Source organism: Lagopus leucura, unplaced genomic scaffold, assembly GCF_019238085.1.
Source record: "Lagopus leucura isolate 7727_CA_CO unplaced genomic scaffold, USGS_WTPT01 Super-Scaffold_100015, whole genome shotgun sequence".
Classification (NCBI taxonomy): domain Eukaryota; kingdom Metazoa; phylum Chordata; class Aves; order Galliformes; family Phasianidae; genus Lagopus; species Lagopus leucura.
The window spans coordinates 8,136,309-8,163,686 of record NW_024962269.1 but is presented as its reverse complement, the minus strand read 5'-3'; the positions used below and the strand labels follow the sequence as shown (position 1 = coordinate 8,163,686).

The following is a 27,378-nucleotide window of genomic DNA, read 5'->3' as shown; positions in this document are numbered from 1 at the left end:
GGCCGCGTAGCGTCTCCTCGGCAGCCGCGTTCGGACATGGGCCAGGCCCGGGCCGGCGGGCTGAGGCAGCGCGTCCCCGTGGCGGTGAGTACTGGGCAGGGCCGCCGCGGGCACCGCTACGCGCCTTTCTCCGGCAGCGGCGGGAGGGGCGGGCGCCCTTGGAGGGGATCGCGGGCCTGCCGTGCGGAGCGCGGTGGGGAGCGGCGGCTCTCGGGGGGCGGCGCGGTGGGGACGGGAGCGGGCGGGGGGCCGCGGCACTCAGCCCCGCGGTGACCTTGGGCGGCCGCAGCCCCCGGCCGAGGCGTGAAGGGCCGGGAAAGGGTGGAGGGCGGCCGGAGAGGCGCTGTCAGGGCGGTGCGGCGTCACGGATTGCTGCGTGCCGGGCCTCGGTGCGGGATGAGCCGCTGCGGGAGCCGGGGCCGAGCCTCCGTCACCGCCATGGCACCGGCTGCTCGTAGGCCGGAATTCAGTATCTAAGGACATAAAGATGCGTCTGTTTTTACTCAGGGTGAAGAACTTTCAAGCTGAATATATAAAACCAAACTTTTCTGTTTTTGAGTTAACTTCATAGTGTCTTCCTCCCCACGTCCCTCCATTGACGACAGTTAAACACTGAATGTACTGAAAAATCCTTTCAGTTCCCCAAAAGGAGCTGTTCCTGCACACTGCTGTGCCGCCAGGCCACAGGCATCCCTGTGACACCCTGCTGGGCGGCACGGCCAAGGGACGGCAGTTGGGGTGCCGGGTACACTCACCAGGCCCTGTGCCATGCCCCATGCCGCCTGTGCACACCACATTGCAGAGCTGAGGCCTGCAGGAGCACAGTAGTCTGCATGGAAGTTCAAGACCTCACAGAGAGCACCAGCACTTCTCCCAGTCCGCGGCATGGTGTGCTGCCTGCAGTGTAACTGCTTCTGCGTGTTGCTCTTGCTGTTGTCATTTCACTTAGAGCTTACTCACATCCGTAGTAAAGCAGGCATGGTAATTAGAGGTAGAAAAACCTGTTACCAAGAGGTATGCTTCCCCATCCATGTAAAGATACTTGTTTTAAGTATTCTAACCGTCCCTACATACCCAAACATGATTACCATTATATTTTTGGGATGTTGGCCTTATTTTTAGCTTTCCTGAGAGTGAACGAGGGGCCCAAGCCAGTGCTTCAGCTGGGAATAGACCTGTGGTTTTGTCTAATCTTCATTTTTAAGGAAAATAATTGGCAAACCTGAAATAGGTTGGTTGCTCTTCCTCACAGAGTTGACTAATAGTAAATGTAGCTGTCATGGCTTCTTCAGCCCCTTGTTTTATTTACAGTTTTATCATCCAGGTTTGTTTTCTTATTGAATAAGGAGATATTCTCACTTCTCAATGGTGTATGACGGGTTCATTCCTCAGTGGTGGTGTTGTGTTGATGCAGTGACTGTAAGTGTGGAGGGCAATGAAAGGCAAAAACGAGATTAGTAAATATGTGCTAGCCCAGGAAGAGTGCATTCTGATAAAATTCATGCAGTTCAGATAAGAAAGTACCGTTCATTGCAACTCTTATAGTGGGATCAAACACACCTACACCAAGTTCAGGTGCAATCTCCAGGTGTTTCACTGCTGTTAACTATTCTTAGACACCTTTCTTTTTGCAGTTATTTTGCTGGACAAAGCATAGAGACCAGGTCAGTTGGGAATCTGATATCTGTGAACACCAAGGTTCAAAATCAGCAGGTTATGTTTTTGTATGAAGGAGTTGATTATGATTCTGAAATCGTAAGTTCTTTGGAAACATAAAATATCAGGCCAAGGAAAAGTTTTCCTTAAATAGAAGTGAAATAGAAGTTCCTTAAATATTGGTAAAGAGCAGCAGCATTTGACTTCAGAACTGTTCTTATATGGGAATTAATGATAGTATGATAAAAAGATAAGAACCACAGTGGGTAAAAGGAATACTTGGGAAAACTTCTGGAGAGTATAAGCAGTAAGGGCAGTTTGGGACTGGATGCTATAGAATCCTATACGATATTCTATACAACACAATAAAAGTGCACTCATGTCCATGCCATGACACTTTTTTTTGTTTTCTGACTGACAAAATGACTGACAAAATGAATGACTGACAAAAGTATGGTACCCCTTGTCTGCATACCTGTGTACTAATCCATGTATTTAAGTAATAAGTGCCTGACCACAGATCAGTGTCTCTCCAGGTAGGTAGCAATGCCTCTTGCCCCTGTGGGAACAGATTCAGGCTGAGGATCAGCTGAATACCCAGCATCATCTCTTAAGTTTTAACCATTGTGTTCTAGCAGCATTGTACCCAAAACACAGTGGTGAAACAGCAGTTTCTGCTGAAAAGCTGTTAAGAGGTCATCTTCTACTTCACTTACAGGAAGATACTGCCTGGTTGTTACCCTATGTCACAATTTTAATGGACGTTGCGATTGAAAAGAAGCCTTATGTAATCAAGAATGCTATTCCACTGGTTCATTATTTTTCCCAGTATTGAATAATGGAGAAGAGACCCAGATATGCTCCCCGCAACAGCTGGTTATTATTTTCCTATTGCTACTTTTTTTTTTTTTTTTTTTTTTTTTTTAAGAATTACACAAACTTTGGTTTGGATCAGTGTCACTGTGAGTAGGAGGCCTCGTTTGGTCACTGGCTCTGGCTGTCTCAATGCTTTCATTCAGGTTCTGTCGTTAGGGTCCTCAGCAGCTTGAGCAACATTGAAAAGTTTATGTTTGTGAATCTCTATCAGCTCACAGGCTGGTAACTGCTTTGAAAAATAATATAACAAGAACATAAAAGTACAAGCATGCATTGAACTGCAGGAGAAGCCTGAAGAGTTTTAAGGATCCGCCTGAACAGCCAGCCCTGATAGCAGTCAGTTAAGGAACTAACTTTTCTTCCACAGAGAAGAATGAATTAGAAGCTGTAATTAAAAACTTATATTAACATCTGATACATGCTGCATGTAATTCCATTAAGGAGGCTGTTGAGAACTTGATTCCCTCCTCCCCTGCCCTCCCTGAAAGTATTATTTCTAATCCATCCTAAACTCATTTTACTGCAGCGTGATGTATGAGTTACAGTGCTTTGGGAGGTCAAAGAGTAATACCTCGTTCATCAGCTGCCGTGGGGAGCTGCTCATCTTCTGAAAAAGGTGTAAAAGTTTCTGCAGATGAGGAGATAAAAGTAAGTTTAGTGTTGCGTTTGGCAATTTAAAAACCTTTAGTTATGACTCTAGTTAATAAGAGTGGGAAAATATGGAAAATCAGTTTTTGTTCTCAGCCAGAGCTCAGACGTATCCCCTATCCATTCATTCTGCATTTGTAGAAATGAGGTTCCAGAAGAGCTGCATTATCAAGCTGTGTCAGCAACGCTGGAAATATTGCAGGCATCTTCTGCCTTTCATTAAGTAGCTCTCATCTTCCACTTAGTCTTGTTTTTTCCTCATACAAAGTAGTATTAAGTTCACATCTTTTTCGGAAGATTCATTTAGTTATATTCTGACAGAACTCAGCCAAATTTTGCTACTTAAGATTAAGAAAATACCAATTACATAACAGCAAACATTGAAGATATATTTAGAAAGGACTTAGAGCTTCAAAGAAAAAGTCTATTTGCAGTTCGAGGTTGCCAGTTAAATACGTGTTTTGAAGGTAGGATTAGACGTGCAGAGCTAAGATCTCAGCACAAGTGAAGCCTTTCCTTGTAAGCCTGCAAGATTTTAAAAATGGGTGCGTCTTTGCTTTAGACAAAAAATGTGTTTAGATTGGGAAGGTCCTTCAGTTAGCAGTTGGATGTGCTTTGTTTCATTTCTACTGAATACAGAACTTCTGATTAGTTGTCTGCTTTGTTTTCAGCAACTAAATACCTCCTGAAAGTTAAAGCTAAGCATAAGGCACATCATATGGGGTAGGTGACCTTCGTAGGTCTTCCCTACGAAGATGCATGGGATATAGGATGAATTAATTTTATCTGCTAAAATTAGTATTTGAGGCTTTTATTATTTACTTCCTAGGATGATGTGCAAAGCAATCTCCTAAGTAAGGATTTTTGACAAGTGTTCTAAGCTTGGACAAATGCTTTGTAATTGGTTAAGTTAGCACAGGCAGCACCTGTGTCTAAACACTGTTACCCAGCTGGTGAGAGCTGCATGCCATGGGAAGGCCCATCCTCTTCCCCTGCTATCCCCAAAGGCTAAAATAGCTTACTGTATAGCACATGCAAAGATTGTAGTTAGACTGTCTGCATGAGACTTCATGGACTCCAGTTCTGGGCTACTCAGTTTGAAAAAGACATGGATCTTGTGGAAGGAGTCCAGCAGAGGGACACAAAGATGGTTGAGGGCCTGGAGCATCACCCTGTGAGGGAAGGCCGAGAGACCTGGGTCTGTTCAGCCTGAAGAAGAGAAGAAGACTGAGGGGAGGATCTGATTAATGTTTGTATGTATCTAAAGGGAGGTGAGGGGCAAATGGATGAGGCCAGGCTCTTTTTAGTAGTTTGTAGTGATAGGACACAAGAAGTTCCATACCAACGTGCAGAACTTATTTACAGTAAGGGTGATGGAGCACTGGATCAGGCTGCCCAGAGAGGTGGTGGAGTCTCCTGTGGAGATATTCAAGCCCTATCTGGACACAGATCTGTGCAACCTGTTGTAGGGAACCTGCTTTAGCAAGGAGTTGGACTCCATAATTTCTTGAGCTCCCTTGCAGCCCCTGCAGTTCTGTGATTCTGTGACTGCTACGCACAGAATGTCACATGAGAAGATTTAGCAGTCTCTTCTGGCCACTTCTGCTTAAGTGTGTATCCATTGCTTGGGAGTACTTCCCATAGGCCACAGAAAGACAGCTGTACCTTAGAGTTCAACACCTACAGCATGGCCGAGATGTTTCGAGCAGACTTCAGTCTGCTTTAACCTTCCTGTGTCTTATCAAGGCATAATGAGTCACATTGCCATCTGTGTGCAGAGGTCAGTGTTAGGTTCATCATATGATGAGTATCCAGCACAAATTTCACGGTACAGATAGGCCAGATGGTTTCTGAAAATATATTTACTGGCTTTAGAGTTGAATAAACTTGCTGGATAGATGAGTTTGAACATTCTTAAGTCAGCATTTCCTTCCTCCTTGGTTTCCTTATTCTTCTGCTTGTATTCTTGACAAGTTACCTAGCATTGTTTCAAATAATTCTATCAATTGAGAAGGATTAATTTATACTGTTACCTATTCAGCCAGTCTTGCATGAATAATACATAATACATGCAATAGATAGGAGGACTGTTATGAATGATTAACATTTAAATAGTTGCAATTTAAACGTTATTCCCCTTTTGGCAAGGAAGGTTTGGGTGTAGGAGGGAGCTGGGCTCCTTCAGCCTGGAGGGGAGAACGCTCCAGGGAGACCTCACTGCAGCCTTCCAGTGCCTGAAGGGTGTCTGCAAGCAGCAGGGGAAGTGATTTCTTACACAGTCTGGTAGTGACAAGACAAGAGGGAATAGCATTAAACTAAAAGAGAGGAGGCTGAGGTTAGATATGAGGGAGAAGCTCTTCACTCAGAGGGCAGTGAGGCCTGGGCATGGGCTGCCCAGAGCTGTAGGTGCCCAAGGCCAGGCTGGGTGGGCCCTGGGCAGCTGAGCTGGGGGCACACAGCCCATGGCAGAGACTGGGGCTGAGGGCTGTAAGGTCCCTTCCCACCCAGGCTGTTTTGTGATTCTATGATTCTTAAAAAAATAAATAATTTGCTAAAACTCCTGAAATTGTTTTTCACTCATGCTTTGTGCTAGAAATGATTGCCCAGAGTAAGAATCAGATTTTGTGTTTGTTTAAATAGCAGCATATTTCTATAAGAAATGCTGGTTACAAAGCAGTAATGTAGATTAAATGCCAAAGACATAGGTGCCAGCATATTAGAGTAACGTGTCACCAGGTTGTGGTGGACCAGAACAACCGTTGGAGCTGTAAGTGATTACCTATGCTTAATTCACTGTTAGAATCATTAATTGTAATTTACACTTTAACTGTATGTGTTCCAGATTGTTTTATATTCCTGTTGATTCGTGTAACATGGTCTAGATCAGGCAATAACCACATACAGGTCACTATAGTAATTGTATTAAAATACTGAAGTATAATTGGTCTTTTTTTTTCTAGAAAACTATTGGTAGAATCTTGTAAGGAGGGAGATAAATAACTACATTAACATGCCTGCTGTGGCATCTGTACCTAAGGAGCTGTATCTCTGTACTTCATTGAAAGATCTCAACAAGAAGACGGAAATAAAACCTGAAAAGACCAGTACAAAGAGGTATCTGTGTTTTAAGTGACTTGGAATTAACTACACAAAATACATCCCTCAGGAGCACATAGTAAATAGAATTTTGATACCTATGCAGGTTAGATTGTTTCCTTCTGTATTCGGGAAAATATTTTTTCTAAATACTTTCTCACATCACAGCATGCTCTTTCAGTACAGAAGACTTACTTTAAATGAGGCTAGTGAACAAACTAAAGCAAGGAGAAACATCATTTGGAGGAGTGCGATTCTAATTCATGTTTAGTGAGGTCTTTGTATTATTATGGTAAAAACCAAACAGTGCGTGGGCAGAGGCTGTGAACACTTAAAATGGTATCTTGCAGTTAAAAGTGTTTGGGGAGAAGCCAACAATCACATCTTACACCTCTTCTTTGATTTCAGTTACGTGCAGAGCGCCCTTAAGATTTTCAAAGCCGCAGAAGAAAGCAGATTGGACCGAGATGAAGAAAAAGCTTATATCCTGTATATGAAATATGTGGCTGTTTATAATTTCATTAAAAAGAGACCTGATTTTAAGCAGCAACAGGTATAAAGGCCTTCTGTCTAACCTTTTCTGCGTTAGTGAAAGTGCCAGAAGTACAGAAAGTTACACTAACACACATTCAAAGGCTTACACTGATATTACATAAATTGCCTCACATACACTGAGATTTCTCCTTCCTACTTCTGACAAGTTTTTTTCTTAATTGCTTTTACAGTTTGCTTTTATCATTTACACATCAGATGCATAAATAGATGTGTGAATATTTTTTATGGAAAGCTAATCCTCTCTTTTCCATTCCAACATCTTTTGAGACAGCACTAAGGAGTTTGGGGATTGTGGAATGTGTTTCTTTTATTCATTTCAAGTCACCTTCACTGAAAATGCGTGAATGTGCATTTTTGCTTTTACTTCTGCAACTAGATCCATCTTTTACTGAGCAGAAGTGCCTTGTTGGTATTAGTGCTATAGAACAATGTTAATTACCAACTCATGCTTGAGGGGAAAATATTTGACTCAAAACAGTACCTTTTGTTGGCGTTATCATCCTTATAATACAGTTTTTCTATAGATTAGCTATTCTTGATATGCACAGAAGTAGGCATCATTAAGCTGTACTGTTAATATGTGGGCTGATGCTTGTAATTCTAGGATTATTTCCATTCCATTCTTGGCCCTACAAATATAAAAAAAGCTATTGAAGAAGCTGAAAGACTCTCAGACAGCCTTAAACTCAGGTATGTGAATACAGCAGATGATGTTGTTCAATAGACCTGGAGCCTATGCAGGCAGTTTCAGGCTTTCATTGCTATATAGTAGTAGGGGATTGTGCTTGAAATTACTGACAGCTTAAATAATTTACCTACAGTAGTGTGCATTTATAGATTATTTTATGTCATCATGTATTCCAGTAACTCGCCAGTGTTTGTGTTATGTTGCAATTCTTGGTGGCTATGATTTATTGATAGCGTTTCCCAGTTTTGTTTAGCAGCTCAAAAAGAAACTGCAAGATAAACTGTATGTATGCTAGGGCAGATCAGGACCCTTTTCCTCCTCCTTTTCATCACAGCCCCCTGGAACCAAATACACCTTACTGTTTGGCTCAGTCATTAAGATTAGTTCCAAACTTTTTGTTTTGTGGAATCACCTCATCATCTCAGTTGTATTAAATATAATTGAATGCACAACAATGTTGTGACTGTAAAAGCCTGAAGTTGATCTAAAAGCTGTGGCTTACAGTTCTCTGGTTGTCCTTAGGAAGGCAAATGGCTGGGAGGTTAACTTTCAAGGCTGAAATGAACCTCCTATATGCAAGACTTAAATCCGCAAAAAAATGTGTGTGCGATTCCTGCGTAGATGTCACTGTAGTCTCTGAATTTGAAATAAAGAGCAGGGAAACTGGTGAGGACATAACAGAAGTATAACATCAACTTACACTGACCATGACTGCTGCTATACAGGTAGTTCTGATCCAACTCCTCAAAAAAAGGAAGTTCAGAGAACTGAGATAACTTTCTAACTATTACTATTATCTGCGCTGTTGCAAAACCACATAAATTACCTTGTATGACTGCTACAGTATATGGAAGTTTACCTGCAAGTGACCAGTTCATACTCCTGTTTCTATGAAATGAAGAGCCTATTGCATCAAGTGATTGCGAGGTTAAAGAATTGTAAGGCTTAAGAGTAATGGCTGTGGAATAGGATAAGAAAATCATCCCAAGAGCAGGAGAAACAGGACATGCAGTCATGGAGGAAAATGGGGGTTTGTTGAAAGGAGTGGGTGTTGGGGGTATTTCACCCATCCACCCCAGGGCTATTGTGGTGGTAACTAACTAAGGCTAGCTTATTATGTGATACTGGAGAGGGGAAAAAACACACACTTTTGTTTCACAGATACGAGGAAGCTGAAGTACGGAAAAAACTTGAAGAAAGGGACAGACAAGAGCTGCAGAACAAGCAAGAGCCAAAAGATGATGGAAAGAGTTCAGCCAAAAGCTCATCAGAAGCTACAGCAGATGGCAAAGGAAAAAGCCAGAGAGTAATTGAAGTTATCTGCAAATTCCCTAGTTCAGTTATGGTTTAAATCTACTGTTTGATATTTGTTAGCTATCTCCGGCTCAGAATCATACCACATTGTTTTGGTGTGGGATGTTTTTAATTAATTTATGCTCCCCACTGCCTTTCCAAGGAAAACTCAAAAGGTTGAGTTTTTACCAACCTCAAAGTCTTGCTTAAGTCTAGCAAAAGGAAGCTTCTTTACTTCTTCCTGTGGCATGGTTTGACCAGTTCCCCTCCACCTGTGTGAGAATCAGTGTCTGTTGGCCACCTTGGTTCTGACTATTAGGTCTTAACTTACTGTTTTTTCTCCTCCTTACTACACAGATCAATGGTGAGACGAAGCACTCACTGGAAAGAAAGGATCAGGCTGAGAGTTTTAGCGGTAAGATAATGTTTACACAGGCGTGAACAAAGTCTCCATACACCTATGCACCTATTGCTTTTGCTGCTGCAGTCCTTTAAAGTTATTTCACGGTCAGAATATTTTGCTATCCTGTATTTCAGTAATAGCAGCTTAGTGATAAAGCTCTGTATTTACATCTTCATTACTTTTCTTGTACTTAGAAAGTTGACCTGAGGTTTGTTTTGTTTTTAGTTTAATAACTAGAGTGATCAAACAAAAAATGTCTTTTCAACTGATATGAAAAAATATCTAGGCAAGGCTGAATCGTGTCAGCTTTCAAAGTTAAATAAGAAATTCCCCCTGCCCATCCCAGTCCTCTGCTTTTTTTTCCTTGTAAGAAATGTGAAAATGTTCCTCTTCAGCTGAGAACTCTAGAGAACATCTGCAGTATGTAGCTCGAGTGCTTGCCTATATAGCTTATGTTAAATGAGACCATGACAAATTAAACTAATTTATCACCAAACATCCAGTATTGTCACATTCATCAGGTTAGCTGTTAATCACTGCAGTAGTGGTAGTGAAAGAATCTATCTGGTCTGCAGTGTCTCAGCTCCATGGCTTTGTGGGAAGGATGTGTGTTAACACTCTGTATGCTTTTCTGTTCTGTGTCATCTGTTTGCAGTCCTGATTACTCCAGAAGTGATGATAGCTATCTCCATTTACATTGTAGCTTTTAGCATCTAACAGCTTTTGTATTTCAAGGAGCAGTCACAGCTGAGAAACTGTTTGCAATGATGACAGACAAAAGCATTGAATTGATTATAATGGATGCTCGAAGCTTGAAGGACTACCAGGAGTCCTGTATTCCAAGATCTGTCAGTGTCCCAGAAGAAGCTATCAGTCCTGGGTATGGAATGTTAAATGATAATGGAAAATTTAATTTCTCTGTTTCTTCTTCTCTGTGTTTCTTGCAGTCTCTTAAAAACAGAAAACCTAACTCTGCATTAGAAAGATCATATGCTTTTACAGCTCATACACTTCAGTTTCAGAGTCCCTGATCCATATGAATTGTTGAAATATACCTGGACTCTGTTCTTGCATGTACCTATCCAGAGAGCATGTATTTTATCCAAGCACAGAAATGTGTGCATAATGGCTCTATGTGTTGTTGGTACATCTGTCATTTAAATGCATATTGATACATTTCAGAGTTACTGCTAGTTGGATTGAAGCCAGACTCCCAGAGGATTCTAAAGATCCATGGAAGAAGAGAGGACACTTTGATTACGTTGTACTGCTGGACTGGTTTAGTTCTGCAGAAGACTTAAAGCTAGGAACAACTCTTCGGAGTCTGAAAGATGCACTTTTTAAGGTTTGCAAGTTTCATATTTTATATTATTTCATCTCAATAAACAAGGCAGTCTTAAATCACCCATAATTACAAAGTGTATGGATGACAATGACATTCTAGGTAAGCATCTTGGTTCAGTTTTCAAAGACTGCTTGTTTTAGTAGCAGAAGTATGGGCTGAGGCTTTACTTCCCCCTGCTTATGCTGTAGTAGTAGAAATAATTCTACTATTAGAATTATTATATATATAATATATGCATACGCTGCAAAGAGCAGAATGATTCAACTCCCCAGCAGTTAGCTGGTAAACTTCAAGTACAAACATATTTCAGGCAGTTCTCCCTGTTTACTGCTTTACAGAATAGTTCCTCACCTCTGTGCCTTCTTCATGTTCTTCAATAACCTTCGATATTAAGGGTCTTGGGAAGAGGCTGAGTTGGAGCCTGAGCTCTGAAGGGCTTTTCAGAAAGTTAACATGATGCCCCCAACCAGTGCCCCTCATCACTGAAGGAGCTTTTTAGATAAAATGCTGACATAAACGTTACAATAAAAATATTTTTCTGCACAGAGGATTGTCACTTAAATAAGTAGTAAGTGGGTCTGTGTTGGAAATATTTGGGCCCTGTTATAGGTAGAGACAGGAACTTCAATGCTGGGAGTTCTCCAGACCGTTCCCCAAAGTGGTTTTGCAGCCAGTTTAATTCTTATCTAAAAGTCTCAAAAGTAACCTCTAAGTTTAATGACTTGAGATAGAAATTTCAACAACATGGTTAAGATTGAAAAGCTTCCACACTATGTTTAGATCATTTAATTTCAAGCTTTTTTTTTTCCTTACAGTGGGAAAGCAAAACTATACTGCAGAATGAACCTTTGGTTCTAGAAGGAGGCTATGAAAACTGGCTCCTTTGCTTTCCCCAGTACACAACAAATGCTAAAGTAACTCCACCCCAGCACGGCAGGAGTGAAGCAGTAACTGTCTCTTGTGAGTACAAAGATATCTGTAACTAATGTATGTAATATCACTTGTTTGAGATGGCCTTGTCTTGGTCTACATCTCTAAATCTTAATTTGAGGGTCTGGTGAAACTTGAGTATTACTTTATCGTAAGAGCTGTCTCATGTGTTTGCTCCCTTCTATCCCAGTGGATTTTACGTATCCCTCTCTAGAAGAGCCAGCCCCTGCTCCACCTGTTGCCCCTACAAAGCCTTCTCCCACAGAAGTGGTCAAAAATGAAGAAACAGGAGCTAATTTGGAAGAGAGATTAAAATCACTGAACAGACCAAGTGTAGAAGGTGCTGCTGTTCCAAAACCCGACAGCTCATTTGTAGTTAATCCAGCATCAATTACAAGAAATATCCCTGAGGTAAGCTGTACTCCTTTCTTTTAAAGTTAGTACAAGGTTAATCTATCACAAGCAGAAGCCTAAACCCACAGGGAGACATTCTTGGTATTTGTTTAAGCCTTGAAAACAAGACGACCAGTGTAGAGACTATTAGAAGTCTGTGAAGCCATAGTAAATAATCCACAGAACCTCATGAAGCTGAATATACTTGATGCAATTTCTGAGTTTTTGCTGAGGATTTCTATATAAACACAGCAGAAAGTAAAAGTCAGCAGTTGCTCATTAATTCTGAAAGTCCATAAGCAAACTTTTCTAATCAATGCAAACAGATGATGAAACAAGGGCAGTTAAACCATAACTTACCTTGGCTAACTCCAAAGCTCTCCTTTCCAGCCACCATATCTTCCTTTGAACAGCAGAACATGCAGCTGGTTTTTCACTTCTTGTCTTGTGCTGAAAACATGGGGACTTGTTTCTTCTTCTCACAAACACACAACTTTCTAAAAACACCTTTGTAGAGTCCTTGCACTAAAATAATTTGCTTTCTTCAGTAGACAAGGCTAAAAATACCAACCCCTTTGCCTTTTTAGATAACTCTTCTAACATAGATTTCAGTTAACAAATACCTTATGTATTTTCCTCCTTGAACTAGACCAGCCTTTGCTCATTCAGAACTTCCAGCACTAAAACAACCTGCTCCCCTAGGTTTGAGCAGAAGTCAGTCTTAAGTATCTCTTCCCATCAGGCTCACCTGCCCTAATTAGGTGGCAGAGCATGTGATTGAGAGCCATGTGCACATTAGGCTGCCTGATTGCCCTAAAACATTCACCTTTGGAAGCTCAAGAATAAAGACCCAAATTGCAGTAAGGTGTGCTTAATGCTGTGCTTGTGGTTCTTTAGGGCCTGTTGACTCTTACCTCGTGTCTGGAAGTTAAATGAATAGCTGATTTTACTAAAAAGCACCTGAATTACCAGATCTACTGAAATTGAAGGTTGATTCTCTGTCTGGCAGATACCAATTTTTTATGATCTTTATTCTTTCATACATCTGACTTAGAAGTCCAGCCAAGAGAGCACCAGTAGCTGTAGTGAATTGTTCTCTGCTTTCTGTTACAGGTTGATCGTTCTAAAAAGCCTTCTATAAAAATACCCGATGATAATAAACCAAAATCTGAAAGCACGCCCAGTGACAGCCAGCCTATTGAGAATGGCCGCGTGGTCCCAGACCGGTCCACAAAGCCGTTACTGGATGCTAAGAGTGTTCTGACAGAAGAAGAAAAAAGCCGAGTACATGCAGAAACTGCTGCCCTGATGGAGAAAAACAAACGAGAAAAAGAACTGCGGGAGAGGCAGAAGGAAGAACAAAAAGAGAGACTCAAGCGAGAAAAGGAAGAACAAGAGCAAAAGGCAAAGGAAGAACAGAGAGAAAAGGAACACAAAGAAAAGCTACAGCAATCCAAAGAGGAGAGGGAACAGAAGGAGAGGGACGAGCAGATCAAAAGAGAACAGGAGGAGAAGGAAAAAGAAAAAGCACGCAAGGAAGCAATAGAAGCAAAAAAGCAAAATAAAAATGAACTAGAAAGCGTTGATGCAAAAAAGGTTGAGGCTGACAAAATATCTGTAGAAAGAAGAGAAAAGGGCTCTCGAACACCAGATACGCAGAGACGTGTACTGGGTGATGCATCCCCGAGCAAGGTCAGTGAAAAGCGGAGCGTGGAATGATTTCAGAGCTTCTGAAGTGAGATAGCATCAGTGTGAATTTTAAATATACTCAGTATCGGAATCTTACTTAGGCCTGCTGTTTTTACATAAACACATAGGAGAAAGTTGAAACCAAGAATCAAATAGTTTTGCAGGACAGCTTAACTTGGTTCTTCCTTGTAGGTGGGCAGAGTGGAGTCTCCATAAGATCATAAAAATTACATCATGAAGTTTAGAATGGATGGTTCACAGTCTGCCATCCTGTTTCAGCTGTGGAGCCATGGCAGCACTTTCTGTCAGGCCGCTCTAGTAACATACGCTGTAATGTGGTGACAAATTCTTAGGACAGAATCACGTTACCACAACAAACTCTATAGTGCCCCCAGCTGCATGAACAGTGATGTAAAGGATTTTGTTAGTATGGGAAGTGAAGTAAGCACCAATCTATTGTTTTTTTTGCTGAGAACAGCCCAGTTCCAGCTTTTTGGGGGTTATGTTTTCTTCTTTCCTCCAATTCATGAAAAATTTTCATTTTGGTTGTGAAAGAATTATCTGATCCTGAGAAAGGAACCATTTATGAAGTTAGCTTACTGAAACCGATGTCCTCAAAAACATTTCTCAAGATACACTGGGGTATTTCTTTCTCCCTTAGCAATTGTTTGTGTAATGGAAATGCTCAAAGGAGCCAAAACATCCTCAGCACGGTCATTCTTGAACTTTTGTTTGACTGACAGGGCAACTTCACATAATCCTGAAGTGACTGTCCATGATAAAATAAATTCATAATCTTGGATTTACACATTGTCTTGTTCAGGGAGAGGCTTTATCACAGTGAAAAGTACAAACAAAAGTGAGGAAAAAGTCTTTATTTAAAAACAAAGTAACAACCCCACAGCTTTTAATGGGGAAAGTAGTGCATGTGGAACCTCTACTTATTTTCTAAGCTCTTGAAAGTAGTAAATCTGTCTTACATAACACAACATTCAGTTACAAAGGCTATTCCAAAAATCACTGTATAGGCTAGCAATACAAAAAGTGATGCTAGCTGCAGTGACTTCATTTAACATAATGAGAAAATTTAATTTTGCTTCTTCCCTATTTTGCTTTATCAGCCTTCTTTACTAACAGCCTAGATGAAAATTGAAAGCCTTCTCTCAAAATCTTTTACAGCAAACTGAGGTTAAAGGACAACCAGACAGTGGAGCTCAAAAGCCAGGACCCCTTAGAGAGGATTCTGAACAAGATACTGAAAGACTTAAAGTAAATACATTGTGTTTCATGTAGCCAAAAACAAGCAAGTGGAGATGCTTTGTGATTGTTATTTCATGTGAAATTCTACCTCACTTTAATTTCCAAAGTCATAATCTTAAGAAAAGGCTGTGCTATGCTCATAGCTGTTTGAGTTTCTTTTATTTTGTCATATTCGCCTGCAAAAAATTTGTGAGACTTTCATTAGAAATTTTCACGTGCTTCTGATGGCATTAACAAGTGCTCCACACTCATTTGTCATCTCATGTGTACTTTGTTGCATACTAGCTGGGAAGGAAGAAAAGATTTTTGCTGTGTGTTTAACAAAAACACATATTTCTAACAAAGTGGCTCAACGAGGGGAGGAATGGAGTAGTCAGGTTATTGTGAAGCTGAATTGTCTTGTCTTTTTCTTGGAGCATGTCAGCATACGGCTTTTGTCTGGGTTGAGCAGTATGAAATAGCAGTCCTATTTGCCATCTTTATGTCCTACAGTGAATTGCATTTTCAGCTACAATGAAGGATTTCTTATTGAACTGTTTTGCGTTCAATCGTGCAACTACATGGGGAAGTCACAGGCAGCTTGCTGCTCCGTGTAGGTAACTGTGCCTCACATTGCTCTTGTATTTATTAGTCTCTGCGGGAGCCATTGATCAGAGCCCGAAGCGAAGAAATGGGGAGGATAATACCAGGACTGCCTGAAGGTTGGGTAAAGGTAACTTTCTATTTTGATGTCATAACCAAGCTGCTTCCGCAATTTCCCAATGCTTTTCAGTTGTCACATTTCTAAGTCAGATCTTTATTTTTGTCTCTTTAGTTTCCACATGCAGTTATTTTCCAATTTTTTCCTGAATTTTCTGTAATGAAACCAGGGAAGCTCATGCGCCGACTCCAGTACTAAGGAGTGTCTGTTTAAATGCATGTTGGTGAAGGTGGTACTTTCCACTGCGTTGAACCCGCTAAGTATTGAGGACAGTAACTACTCCTCAGTGTTTAAGAAACTCGTGTGTTTTCCTGCAGTACTTCATAAATGGACAGGCTTCATAGTAGATCTTGAGCTAATTTTAAAACTTTATTTCCCTCCCAAAGTTTCTGGATCCAATCACTGGAACCTTTCGTTACTATCACTCGCCAACGAACACTGTTGAGATGTATCCACCAGAAATGGCTCCGTCGTCCACACCTCCAGCCACTCCACCAACCCGCAAACCCAAGCCGCAGATGGCCGCTGAGCGGGAGCGGGAGCACTCCAAGCTGAAGCGCTCCTACTCATCCCCAGATATAACCCAAGCCATTCAGGAGGAAGAGAAGAAAAGAATTCCTGTAACCCCTGCAGTCAATCGTGAAAATAAGTATGTTTGATAACTTACATCCCAGCTTGGGCAATTATAGCATATAGGACGATTTTGTCTTTAACTCACTGAAATCTGTGTTTTCTAAGTAGACTTGAAAGAATACCAGAGAGTTTTTCTTTGTAGACTCTAATGCATGGGCGGACATCTTTGAGAGTTAATGTCATTATTTATTAACATGAGTTTTAGGGATTGCAGTATGATTGGATGACAATTGCTTTTTAGGTATTGGCATTTGTGTTACCGTATTAAATGCCAGTCCTGGCACTTTCAGTCTGAGAAATAGTGCATTTAATTTTTAAACGTGAAGAATTAGCTGTTAATTATATAATAAATTTAAATAAATAAAAGCTGATTTAGCCCATACCTCGGCCCGATTACAGGCCAGTGTATGTAGGTTCGTCACTGGTCCATTAACTTGTCTTCAGCACCCTAAATGATGTTATTTGGGCAACTTCTTGCACTCGGATGTTTTGCCACCTGTGAGGAAAGTGGTTCTGGTGGATTATGTGCATGGTTTTGTCAACTGTCAGACTGCTAAAAAATAAATGAATCTTTCTTTGCAGACCAGTCTATTACCCTAAAACAGAAATTTCAAGACTCTCTGCATCACAGATTAGGAACCTTAATCCTGTGTTTGGGGGATCGGGACCAGCTCTTACAGGACTTCGTAATCTAGGGAACACTTGCTATATGAACTCCATACTACAGTGTCTGTGCAACGCACCTCACCTAGCTGAGTACTTCAACAGAAACTTGTATCATGATGACATTAACAGGTAACAATCTCATATTCTCATCCTTTTTTTTACAACTGAGGGATAAGAAGTGTTTTTTTAATTAACAACTGTAAAGTCAGATTAATAGAGCTGGAGATTTTTTCCAGAGATTTCTCAGAATTCAGCCGTGGGCCAGAATAGGCTTTACTGGGCAGTGTGAACTAAATTCTGCTGAGTGTGTTCACAGATAAGCATTGGTTGCTTTGGTTGATTGCAGTACACTTACGTAACAGTTGGCATAATAAGCTGGGAATAGCAATACCTTCCATCAAACCAATACTGAATATTTAAGTTACAGCGTAAAAGTAGGCAGAAATTTCAACTCAGACTGACAGCTTTTCTGTTTTTATCGGATCTGTTTAATTGTGTAGGTCCAATTTCCTGGGGCATAAAGGTGAAGTGGCTGAAGAGTTTGGAGTAATAATGAAAGCTTTGTGGACAGGACAGTATAAATATATCAGTCCAAAAGACTTCAAAATTACAATTGGGAAGATTAATGACCAGTTTGCAGGATATAGCCAGCAAGACTCCCAGGAGCTGCTTCTCTTTCTAATGGACGGCTTGCACGAAGACCTCAATAAAGTAAGATACGTGCATTACAAGTCGTACATCTGCTAAATGTTGATGGCAACAGTGGAAGAAACCTGTGGAAGAGAGCTCAGGCAGATGGCTATCCTGACACATTTAAATATCATTTAAATGTTCTTCCTTTTTTTTTATGTATGTTAATATATGGCTAAGGTAATCCAACATCTGTTATACAGGCTGACAACAGGAAGAGATACAAGGAAGAAAACAACGATCATCTCGATGACCTCAGAGCAGCAGAACTTGCCTGGCAGAAGCACAAACAGCTCAACGAATCCATTATTGTGGCACTCTTCCAAGGCCAGTTCAAATCAACAGTGCAGTGTCTCACATGTCACAAGAAGTCCCGAACCTTTGAGGCTTTCATGTATTTGTCCTTACCACTTGCATCCACCAGTAAATGCACACTGCAGGTAAGCCGACACTAGAGACAAATATTAAAAACATTTCTCCTTGACTTTGTTATGACCCTGCCCAGAGAGGTTGTGCAGTCTCCCTTGTTGGACAGGGATGTGGTCCTGGACAACCAGCAGGAGTGGCTCTGATAGCCTCCAGAGATGCCTTTCAACCCTGACCATTCTGTAATTCTGTGCTCAGCCTCTTGTCAAAGGAGTTTTCAGCATTCCAGCTTAATTTACACCAACCTGAAACGTGAACAGATCTCAGTCTGTTACTGTTTAATTCTTCTGAATTAAAAAAACAAGATCATAAGTATTTTAAAACACAAGCAGGATGGAAATATCAAAATCACAGAGTCAGAAAAGACATCTAGTATTTGCTCTTGTTGGTCACACTATAAATGTTTTGTGTTGTTTTTTCCTTTAAATATTGTAGGCATGCTCTGAAGATCTGGCAAATAAATAATACATGCAGTAAAACTTTCACAGGTGGATTTAATTCCATTTTCATCACCTGTGTGAAATGTGGCATGCAGATAACAAGCAAGATGCTACAAGTTAACAAGCAAACAGGAAATAAGCATTTTGATTCCGTTATCTTAAATAGCCATCCTTCACAATCCATACTTGTGTGTTCTCTTGTTAAGGAATGCCTTAGATTGTTCTCCAAAGAGGAAAAGCTCACCGATAACAACAGATTTTACTGCAGCCATTGCAAAACTCGAAGGGATTCTTTGAAAAAAATAGAAATTTGGAAATTACCACCTGTGCTTCTTGTGCACCTGAAACGGTGAGTGAAATAATGATTGGTGGAAATGAATTGGTATGAAATGACCAGGATTTGATGAAGTTTGGTTGTTCTAGTGCAGCCATTCACTATTTTTAATTGGAGAAAGTTCCAGTTGTATTTCCACTGCATTGACACAAGAACTGCATTTTCACCTGATGTCTGATTTACTGGGCTGTTGTTCACAAAGCACTTCTACAAGCTATTTCTTCTCATTTGTGCTCAGAAGCACATGTGTGAGCATAAGCTGTTTGTGAAACAGTTTAATTTTTAGATGACACCAAGCCTGGGTTAAAAACAGGGAAAACTCGCACATGGCTTAACACGTGTGCTTAAATAGCTTGTGAGTGATTTGTAACTTATAACGATGCTTTTTAATTTTCTAGATTTTCCTATGATGGAAGATGGAAGCAAAAACTTCAGACCTCTGTAGATTTCCCATTGGAAACTCTTGACCTTTCACAGTATGTTATTGGTCCAAAGAATAATTTGAAGAGATACAATCTATTTTCAGTATCAGTAAGTAATTCACACTTCAGGTTACGCGATCTTTGTGCTAAGACTTTCTTTGCAACCATAGAGACCAAAAGAAGTTATGCCCTAAAATGAACGATCAGTATTTAGTTTAGAATCACATATTCTACTTGATTTTTCTTAACCAGGTAAGAAATGGAAGCTTTCGGAAGCCATCAATTTTTTCTTCTCCTTTTGCCATTTGCAGAATCATTACGGTGGGTTGGATGGAGGGCACTACACCGCCTACTGCAAAAATGCCTCCAAACAGCGCTGGTTTAAGTTTGATGACCATGAAGTATCTGAGATCTCAGCATCATCTGTGAAATCCTCAGCTGCATATATTCTCTTTTACACTTCTTACGAACAACGAGCAGTGGAAATGGCCACATAAAGTAACATGGGTTAAGAAAACTGGTTTTCTTTTTATAAGAGCAAAGTAGTTCTGGGAAGGCAAATGAACATGCAAAGCTATGGCAGATGTAGTCATTAAAGTTACGGGGATGGCTGCAGCAGCTTCTCCGCAAGCAAGCTCTTTACGGTCAGAACTACTGCTTAAATGAGTGATTAATAATGCTTGTGGTAATACTGCCATCTGTGAAACCATTTAAAAGCATACTTTGCATTACCATTTATTGAAAAAAAACAACTATATTTTTAGTCTGCTCCAAAATTAAATTCTAGCTTAGTCACCTGAACTCTATTAACAAGTAGTTGAAATTGTCTAAAATTCCCAAGGCATATCTTGATTTTTATCTTCATTCTTTCACTGTTATGGCCTTTTCACATTTCTAACCTTAAGCTTGACTCTACTGTGAATACTCTAGAATGATGTAAACAGTTAGGAATGTAAGTGTACATATTGATTGCATACTTGCACATCAGAACTATGTATATAATAAAACGTTGTCCTTTTTGTGAGAAACTCTAAAACTCAGAGGATTGCTTTAATTTGCCAGCTCTTAAGTAACTGCAACACTACTTATTTAAAAGGAAAAAAAAGCAGAGCTGTATTTTTTGTTAGCTTTTGTCAATATTTGTGCACTTCAGAGTTACTCTAAACAAACAAGACTTTCCTTTTTAATTTTTTTAATATAAATTTTCATGTATACATGCATTAAAAAACCTTAAGAAATGATTTAAAAATATATCCTGTTAAACATATGCTTGGGTTTGTTTTCATTCTCTGCTGGTTTTGTAATGGTCAGGGTTCTATAAAATGACAATCTGAGTCATTCGCGCAGTTTAAAGGCTCTTCAGAGGAAGAGACTGCTGCTTTGTGTACAACTAGTTAGTTTAGAAACTGCTTGAGCTGAATCTTGTGCATTGTCCTGGTCCGGATTGGGTTGGTTTTCCTTCTCTGATTAGACTGGCATTCAAAAATCTTAAATCCTACAATCCGAACTTCTGAGTACATGCACACGGAACCAACAGAGAAGCTGGAACCTTCAGGTAAGCACGTGTGCGTGCTCAGCAGCTGCACTCCTTGAGGGGTCTGTGAAGTTTGTCGTGAAGAACAAACATCAGAGCTTAGACAGAGGGAGTGGATGTGTGTTCCTCAGCACACTTGGAAGCTTCCAGACTTCTCTCAAGGAATTATTTCCTGGAACTCTGCAGCAGATGGTGAGGTAATATGAAAGCTAATTTAATGATGGAACAAAACGTAGCTAATACTGCTTGAGTTCTAACGGCATCTCTGTAGTCACTGTTGGCTTTTCGTGGCTGTCGGCTATTTGTGGGTGCAGAAAAGGCCTGACAGTGTGCAACAGGCGATCGGCTGTGCCAGGCTGCACTGAGTTCTGGATCTTGGTGATCTGCAGATTATCAAAGCTGTGTGAGCTGTTGGTGACTGAGTGCTTGCAGAATGCCAGAGAGGTTCTGTAACAAACAGCATAGTCTGTTAAAACTCTCCTTACAGATTTGGCAATCATTTTTTGTTTGCACTTAAGGAGGCAAGAGAAGATTCTCCTTTGGGGCTGCGGAGAGGAACATTAATTCTAAGAAATGCTTTAAAACAGAGCGAAGAAACACTTCATAGATTACTATCATGCTTATCTATTTTGCAATATTAAATGTGAAACCCAGCTGTTAGCCCCCAGTACAGGTCACTATAAGCAGAGAGTGACAGAAGAGCCCACTTGATCCTTATTTATGGGCAGGATCCACACAGGATCAGTTTGTGCTGAAAAGGCTGAGGAGGCTGCTGCCAGGAACACGAGCTTTTAAAATTGGGATGTGGCAAGAGAGAAGGGTAGAGAGGTGCTAACTAACTGCTCTGGTTGGTTACATGCTGTGACTACTCTCTCTGGCTGGAGATGAAACTTACATGGGTTCTGTTGTTGTGCATTTCTCAATGGATGCACGATAGGCTCAATTTAGGCTGACAGTAGTCAGTAATACAATTCCAACATCAACTATATAAACGGTACTGGTAGATGATTAGTCAAGGAAAGAGGGACCATTTCTCTCATGTGTTCCGACTACAATTAAAAGAAGCCAAGCACCCTTTTTTCAGGAGGGTGTACAACTTCCTGATGAAAAAAGGCGTTCAGGTGCTGATGGTTTTGTTCAGGAAACTTCAGTTTACCGGATGCATTTGTAGACTGAATTGAGAGCGGTGGGGAGGTGCTGGTTGTTTTGTTGGGGTTTTTGTATGCTTGTGTGCTTTTCAAGCTGCTGGATGTTTAAGTGCCTGGAGCAGAGGCAGCTCTAAGTCCAAACAAACCCAGGCTTTATCTGTTACACGGGACAGGGTGTTACACATAGAAGTAGGAAAGGCAAAGCTCAACATCAGAGCACACAAGCTGTACCTGAGTTCTTGCAGAAAAATGTGTAACTATATGGAGAGAGATCCATATTGCTGAGTGGATAGCAGATGTCAGTGAAGAGTTTCCTTTTGTAGTTGCCTTGCCACTCAAACTTGAAATAAAATTTTGAACTATTTTGAATAACATTCAACTTCTTTTATTGTGTTTTCTTAAACTGGCTTTACTGGGGGAGGGGGAGAATGTCTAATGGCTACCCTGGGTTTTGAAATACATCTGTGTTAATGTTGAGTATTACCATCCACTGACCAACGCACTGTGCCTGCAAATGATGTCCAGCAAGGAAAGCAAAGATCTTGCGGTCTGATCCTTCCATCTATTAGAAATGGACACAGGTATTAAAAGCAGACAGAAGTCAAACCTCTGTGTCCTTGTCACCATCCCTTAAATGTTTTGGACTGTATCGTCAACTCTCCTTTCTTGCCAGACTCCATTCCCCTTTTCCTCTGTAACTTTCAGTATACAGCATACTTCTAAACCTTCGTAATGCAGCCAAAGCTATAGCTGAGGACCAGAAGGTGTTTTAACGTGGCAGGGCAGGCAAATGCTGAACAGGAAATTAATTCTGTTAATTGTTCTGTTAATTCTGAATCAGTTCTGTGAAGCCCAACTACTCCAGAGAACTGTTTCTTCTTTTTTTTCATAAGGTTAGCAGTTGACAATATCCTTCTTACCTCATAAATCCCAGGAAACAGCCCTGGCTCACCCCACAGTTATTTCTCACTTAAAGAGGTACAAATCTACCTCTGGCACCTCAGCTGTGGTAGCCTTGACTGCAGCGTCTTCCTTTGTTCCACATCAGGAGCTTGGCTATATTAAAGTAACAAATGAAAAAGTAGCCAGCTGTTTCAGAAGTTCCTTCAGTGATCCAAGGTCATAAGAGAAGCAAATGTTTAATGTGGCTTAACCTGCAAAAGGTGCTGAGAACGAATGAGATCTGTATCATGCTAGGACCACTGAAAACATCTCCATGTACTGCTGTACCTGCAGTGCTCAGTGCTGCTTATTGCCAGACTTCAGCTGAATGAGACAGCTCATGGGTGAAAGTTGCCATTACTGCGATGCAGGGAGGAGAACGTTCATTTGCAGTGCAGTAACTGGTCATCAGTGAACCCAGTACAAAATCCTGGTGTTTTTGTGGTTTTAGCAGTACTCTGGTTATTTGGAAAGAAATACTGATCTCATCTTTTGTCTTTTCCGATTCAAGGCTACCCTTCCCTACAAAAGCTTCTTTCCACCCCAGCAGCTGTTTTCTTCTTGGGGAATTAACTTCCCCTCACTGTTACAACATTGGTGTTAGCAGCTTGGAGGTCTCTGCCCTGCCAGCTCCCTTCATAGCACCAAGCCAAGTCCAACACAAGGTGAAGGACCCATGGTGCCTGCCCAGTTTACCAGGTCATCTTCTGAGAGCAGTGTGGAGCTAATTTCTGTGGAAGAGCAGAGTGGGTTTGCAATGCAGCAGCTGCCCATTGGCCGCAGGCTATTTAGAGTCAAGTTTTGAGACAAGCTGAAATTCTACTACTTCAGTTTAATCTGTGTATATGGAGCATCAAGTAAGCTGCTGTAAGATTTAACACTTTGGACATGTGGGTGGAATGATTTAAGTGCTAGCAAAGCTGTTTTTCAGGGGACCTGAGGAAGAGAAGAGCAGACAGGGGCATGGCAGAGGAAGATTGTGGGCAGATGAAAAGGAAGAACGTAAAGCCTGGAAAGGGCAGGCAGGGAAGAGGCACAGGCAGCATTAGCATTTAGATGAGGGGCTGCAATTTGACATGGCATTAGAAGATAGTGAGTTATTGTACATGTGAGCATGAAACAAAGGAGGAAAATGATAATTTTAGCAGCCATATCATGCAGTTTGGAAGAGGAGAACTGGTGATTATGTCGTGAGGTGCTCAAGTACAAAATTCAGAGGAAACATACAGCCTCCAACACATCACAGCAGCACTCTTACCTTCTTTAGGGCCTCATGGAGTTCATTCAGCATGCAGATGAATGTCTACACATCCCACTGAGTCCTCTTGCTGACAGTTGGGCACTGCTCCCCAAGGACTGAACAAAAACCCCCCAGGGAAATACAGCTGGGCTCTCTCAGCCATACATCAGATGCAGAACAGCCAAAGGTGGTTGCAGATTTGCCATTCTCCCTTGGGAAGAACAAACAAATTTCAGATGGCCTCTGTCATTTGGTTTGAGAGACTGCAGATACTAGAAAGTAACAAAATGTGAAGACAGCGATGACAATTTCTGGTATTAGCATAAAATGGCCAAAAATAAATAAATAAATAAATAAATTAGGCATAACACTTAAGCTACTCAGCAAGGAAACATATGGGTAGTATCTGCAGAGGCAGAGTACTGATGATATGAGGGACGGTGGGTGAAGGAAACAGCAGTGAGAGGTGAAGGTGCTCTGGCAGCATCCCCAAACAGGACCAAGTCTCCTCAGTAGCACAGAAGTGTCAGAAAAGTTTGGCTCTGGTCTGGGACTTCCAGCCATTTGGAACAGGAAGTTCCAAATAAAGGCAGTTCTGCCTGCTGACAATGCAGGTCACTGCTGACAGAAAGGGGAAGTGGATGAGGAGCAGGGGACGTGCTGGAGGTGACGTGGGAGGAAGGACAAAACCTAGCTGCGGCCACATGCCTGCGGGTGGGGAGCTGGCAGGTGGCTGCCTCCAGCGTCCTCATTGCAACATGTAGCATTTGGAAGGAGAGAAAAATAACAGTAGTGTGGATCACCTTATTTGTGCAGGGCTGCTTCTTATTCTCCTGAGAGGAAATACTCTATGAGCAGTGACACTCTGCAGAGGCACTGCAGAATTGCATTCACACAGCAGGGGTTGCCCCATGAGCCCCTGGCACAGCTGCTGCTCAGAAATCTCATTCCACAGCGCTAGAAGCCTCCTCCTCCTGCAGCACAACACCTTCTTACTGGGGCACAGTAAGCACAGAATACAAATAGTAAGTCAGACCTACTTAGAAGAAATATCATATTTTCTCATGTGGACTCAAGAGAAGACCATACTAACTGACGTCAATGGGAGATGGCAGAAGTCAGACTTTTTATCCAAGCATATGGAAGGGCCGAGCTATGGCTATGGCAGAGGCTGGAGAATGACAAAACAAACAAACAAACAAAAACCACCACAAGATACAAAATTCCAGTCAAAGTTTGCAACAAGAGATCTGCTGCTCAATTGCAGCAAGGGCAGGAGGGAAGCTTCCAGCTGCCTACCATAACTTGAAAGAGATGCCTCTGTTCTTAGTTAATTCTGTTTTTGTGCAGACTCTGAGAGAAGGCTGCCACTTGCTGCACATCTTGTGAAAGGGAAACTTCAGAAGTTTCAGTCTCAGAAAACAATCACTGCCATGCCTTGATGTCAAAGCTTCCTGCCAGAAGTTTTCCAGCTGCTGCCCAAAAGGCCACTTTCCCTGGTCTTTCTACTCTACAACACCCTTCAGCAACGGCCGCACTTTTGCTTCCACTTCTGCTACAACTAATAGAACCACCTGTACCTTACACTAAGCACAAACAACAGCATAGCAGCACGGCACAAACACAGAATCATCCAAGAATCATAGAATGGTTTGGGTTGGAAGAGACCTTTAAGATTATCCAGTTCGACCCCCTGCTGTAGGCCTCCCTTAGACCAGGTTGCTCAAAGCTCCACCCAGCCTGGCTTTGAATGCTACCAGGGAGGGGGCATCCAGGACCTTGCTGGGCAATCTGTGTGTAACCATCCTCACAGTAAAGAATTTATTGCTAGTATCTTCCTAATATCCAGTCTAACATGGAAAAGCACTGTCTAGACTTTTTGTGTATTAGCAGTAGTTATGGTAGTAGTGCAACTAGACATACAGATATATATTTACACTTCTATATGGTTAAATAATGATGAGAGTTCAAATTCAGTAATGAAAAAGCAATTAGCTCTATATGCCTACATAGCTTACCCTTCTTCCTTCCTGCCATCAGGAGTCCCCACGTCAGGAACTTGCCCCTTGATCTTCTTGGCAAGCTCCCGTCACCGTACCAACATTCTCATCCCTGGCTCTAAAAAAGCAAATACACAAAAATAAGTTACAACCCCCAAAATCTTAGCATGAGTGCACACACGTGCAGTATTTTACAGAGTAAGCTGATGCACTTCAGTTCTGCTCCACCATGGTTGGTATGAAGGAATTTCATCTGAATCTCCCTCCATTAATGACAAGCGTGAGCACAGGGAACTGTTTAGAGCAACAGAAAGAAATGCAGTGCTGTACAACAAACTAAGAAAAATAGATAGGAGGAGGAAATGAGTAATTGTTCCCAGAGCTGTATAAGAGGAATCAATGATACTACAAACTAATCAGCTTTTTCAGCTTCTACTTGTTGTGTATTACTTGTGTGTTACAGAGGGAAAATGATCAAGAGCAGGGAAATGTCTTGAACAGCAAGTACTGTGGTCATACACAGGCTGAGGACAACACTGAAAAAGAAAATGCTTTCTGAAACCACTGCTGGGAAACTGCAAGATAAATTTAACCTGTAACAATTGTCATGCAGCTAGAATAGAATTTGTAATGAAATCCTAACAAACATAATTCTTGTGCTTATTCCTACTGTTGGTGGAATGCAAATCAAGACCTTGAAAAGCATTAATTGTAAAAAGAGAATAATAATAAGAGATCTTTCCAAAAGCAGAGATTACATAACCAAGTAACACCAGCATTAAGTACATCATAATCAGTTTAATTCAGTGGGTTTTTCTACCAGTGAAATTATCCTGAGGTTTGTGGTAGGGAATCTAAGATATCTAACAAGGAGAAGAACATAGCTTACCAATTTCCATTTATGGAAGACATTCTTCAAATAGCATAACATGGAAATCCACATCAAGGTTGGTAAGATTTAAAGACGCTCGATGTTCTCAGCCGAACCCACATGGTCCTACAGCCTACTTTTGGAAAACACAACATGAACACGACATGAATATTTTCCTGAGGGTTAGGATACCTCTTCAAACCAACACTTCTTTGCCACCACATTTTTCCAATGCCTTCCTTTACAACTGTTCTCTGTTAGCACAAAAGAGAAGATTGTATGTAAAAGTTTCCATTGTTTTCTCCTCGGTTTACATTGAGGTTTCTCATGTAATTCTAGCTGTATTCTCAGTAAGCTGGCACTCATGGCAGGAAGATGTACAAAAACATGCACAGTTAACCAGTTAACCACTCCAAGTCATACACGCGTTCCCTGACCTTATTTACCCTTTTGGTCTCCTCCAGAAATCCTTCTCGATTTTAAGAACTAGCCTCATTAAT

At 41.2% G+C, this 27,378-nt stretch overlaps 2 protein-coding genes across 6 annotated transcripts; one reads left to right on the top strand and one right to left on the bottom strand.

Annotated features, from left to right (window-relative positions):
• On the top strand, positions 1-22,197 carry USP8 (ubiquitin specific peptidase 8). Of its 5 annotated transcripts, none has more exons than XM_042875667.1 (20): positions 1-84; positions 6,141-6,294; positions 6,685-6,829; positions 7,436-7,521; positions 8,681-8,825; positions 9,170-9,227; positions 9,957-10,095; positions 10,398-10,560; positions 11,376-11,520; positions 11,681-11,901; positions 12,997-13,575; positions 14,752-14,841; positions 15,464-15,544; positions 15,919-16,181; positions 16,748-16,960; positions 17,332-17,542; positions 17,725-17,961; positions 18,594-18,736; positions 19,120-19,252; positions 19,455-22,197. In XM_042875667.1, exons 2-20 carry the CDS (start codon positions 6,191-6,193, stop codon positions 19,638-19,640), a joined length of 3,342 nt encoding a protein of 1,113 aa, XP_042731601.1. In that variant the 5' UTR covers positions 1-84; positions 6,141-6,190; the 3' UTR covers positions 19,641-22,197. The 5 variants fall into 5 exon arrangements, with proteins under 5 accessions (XP_042731601.1, XP_042731600.1, XP_042731596.1 ...); XM_042875666.1 differs by having other exon boundaries at positions 9,954-10,095; XM_042875662.1 differs by having other exon boundaries at positions 9,951-10,095.
• Positions 20,207-27,342, bottom strand: USP50 (ubiquitin specific peptidase 50). The gene is made up of 5 exons (XM_042876087.1): positions 26,897-27,342; positions 24,836-26,125; positions 22,796-22,857; positions 22,321-22,387; positions 20,207-22,207 (listed from the first exon to the last, which is right to left on the bottom strand). The coding sequence occupies exons 2-5, from the start codon at positions 24,953-24,955 to the stop codon at positions 22,037-22,039; spliced, it is 420 nt and encodes a 139-aa protein (XP_042732021.1). The 5' UTR covers positions 24,956-26,125; positions 26,897-27,342; the 3' UTR covers positions 20,207-22,036.
• Between the last annotated feature and the right edge of the window lie 36 nt (positions 27,343-27,378).

Bases quoted from the DNA above. Each gene is read 5' to 3' on its own strand.
- USP50 (XM_042876087.1), bottom strand. From the start codon at position 24,955: ATGAGATTTCTGAGCAGCAGCTGTGCCAGGGGCTCATGGGGCAACCCC. The intron at 22,388-22,795 runs GTGAGAAATAAC...CATTTCTAATAG, and splicing joins GTAGATTTGTACCTCTTTAA to ATGGAAGGATCAGACCGCAA. The intron at 22,208-22,320 runs GTCAGTGGATGG...ACACAATAAAAG, and splicing joins TTTGCAGGCACAGTGCGTTG to AAGTTGAATGTTATTCAAAA.
- USP8 (XM_042875662.1), top strand. From the start codon at position 6,191: ATGCCTGCTGTGGCATCTGTACCTAAGGAGCTGTATCTCTGTACTTCA. The intron at 6,295-6,684 runs GTATCTGTGTTT...CTTTGATTTCAG, and splicing joins GAAAAGACCAGTACAAAGAG to TTACGTGCAGAGCGCCCTTA. The intron at 14,842-15,463 runs GTAAATACATTG...TGTATTTATTAG, and splicing joins AAGATACTGAAAGACTTAAA to TCTCTGCGGGAGCCATTGAT.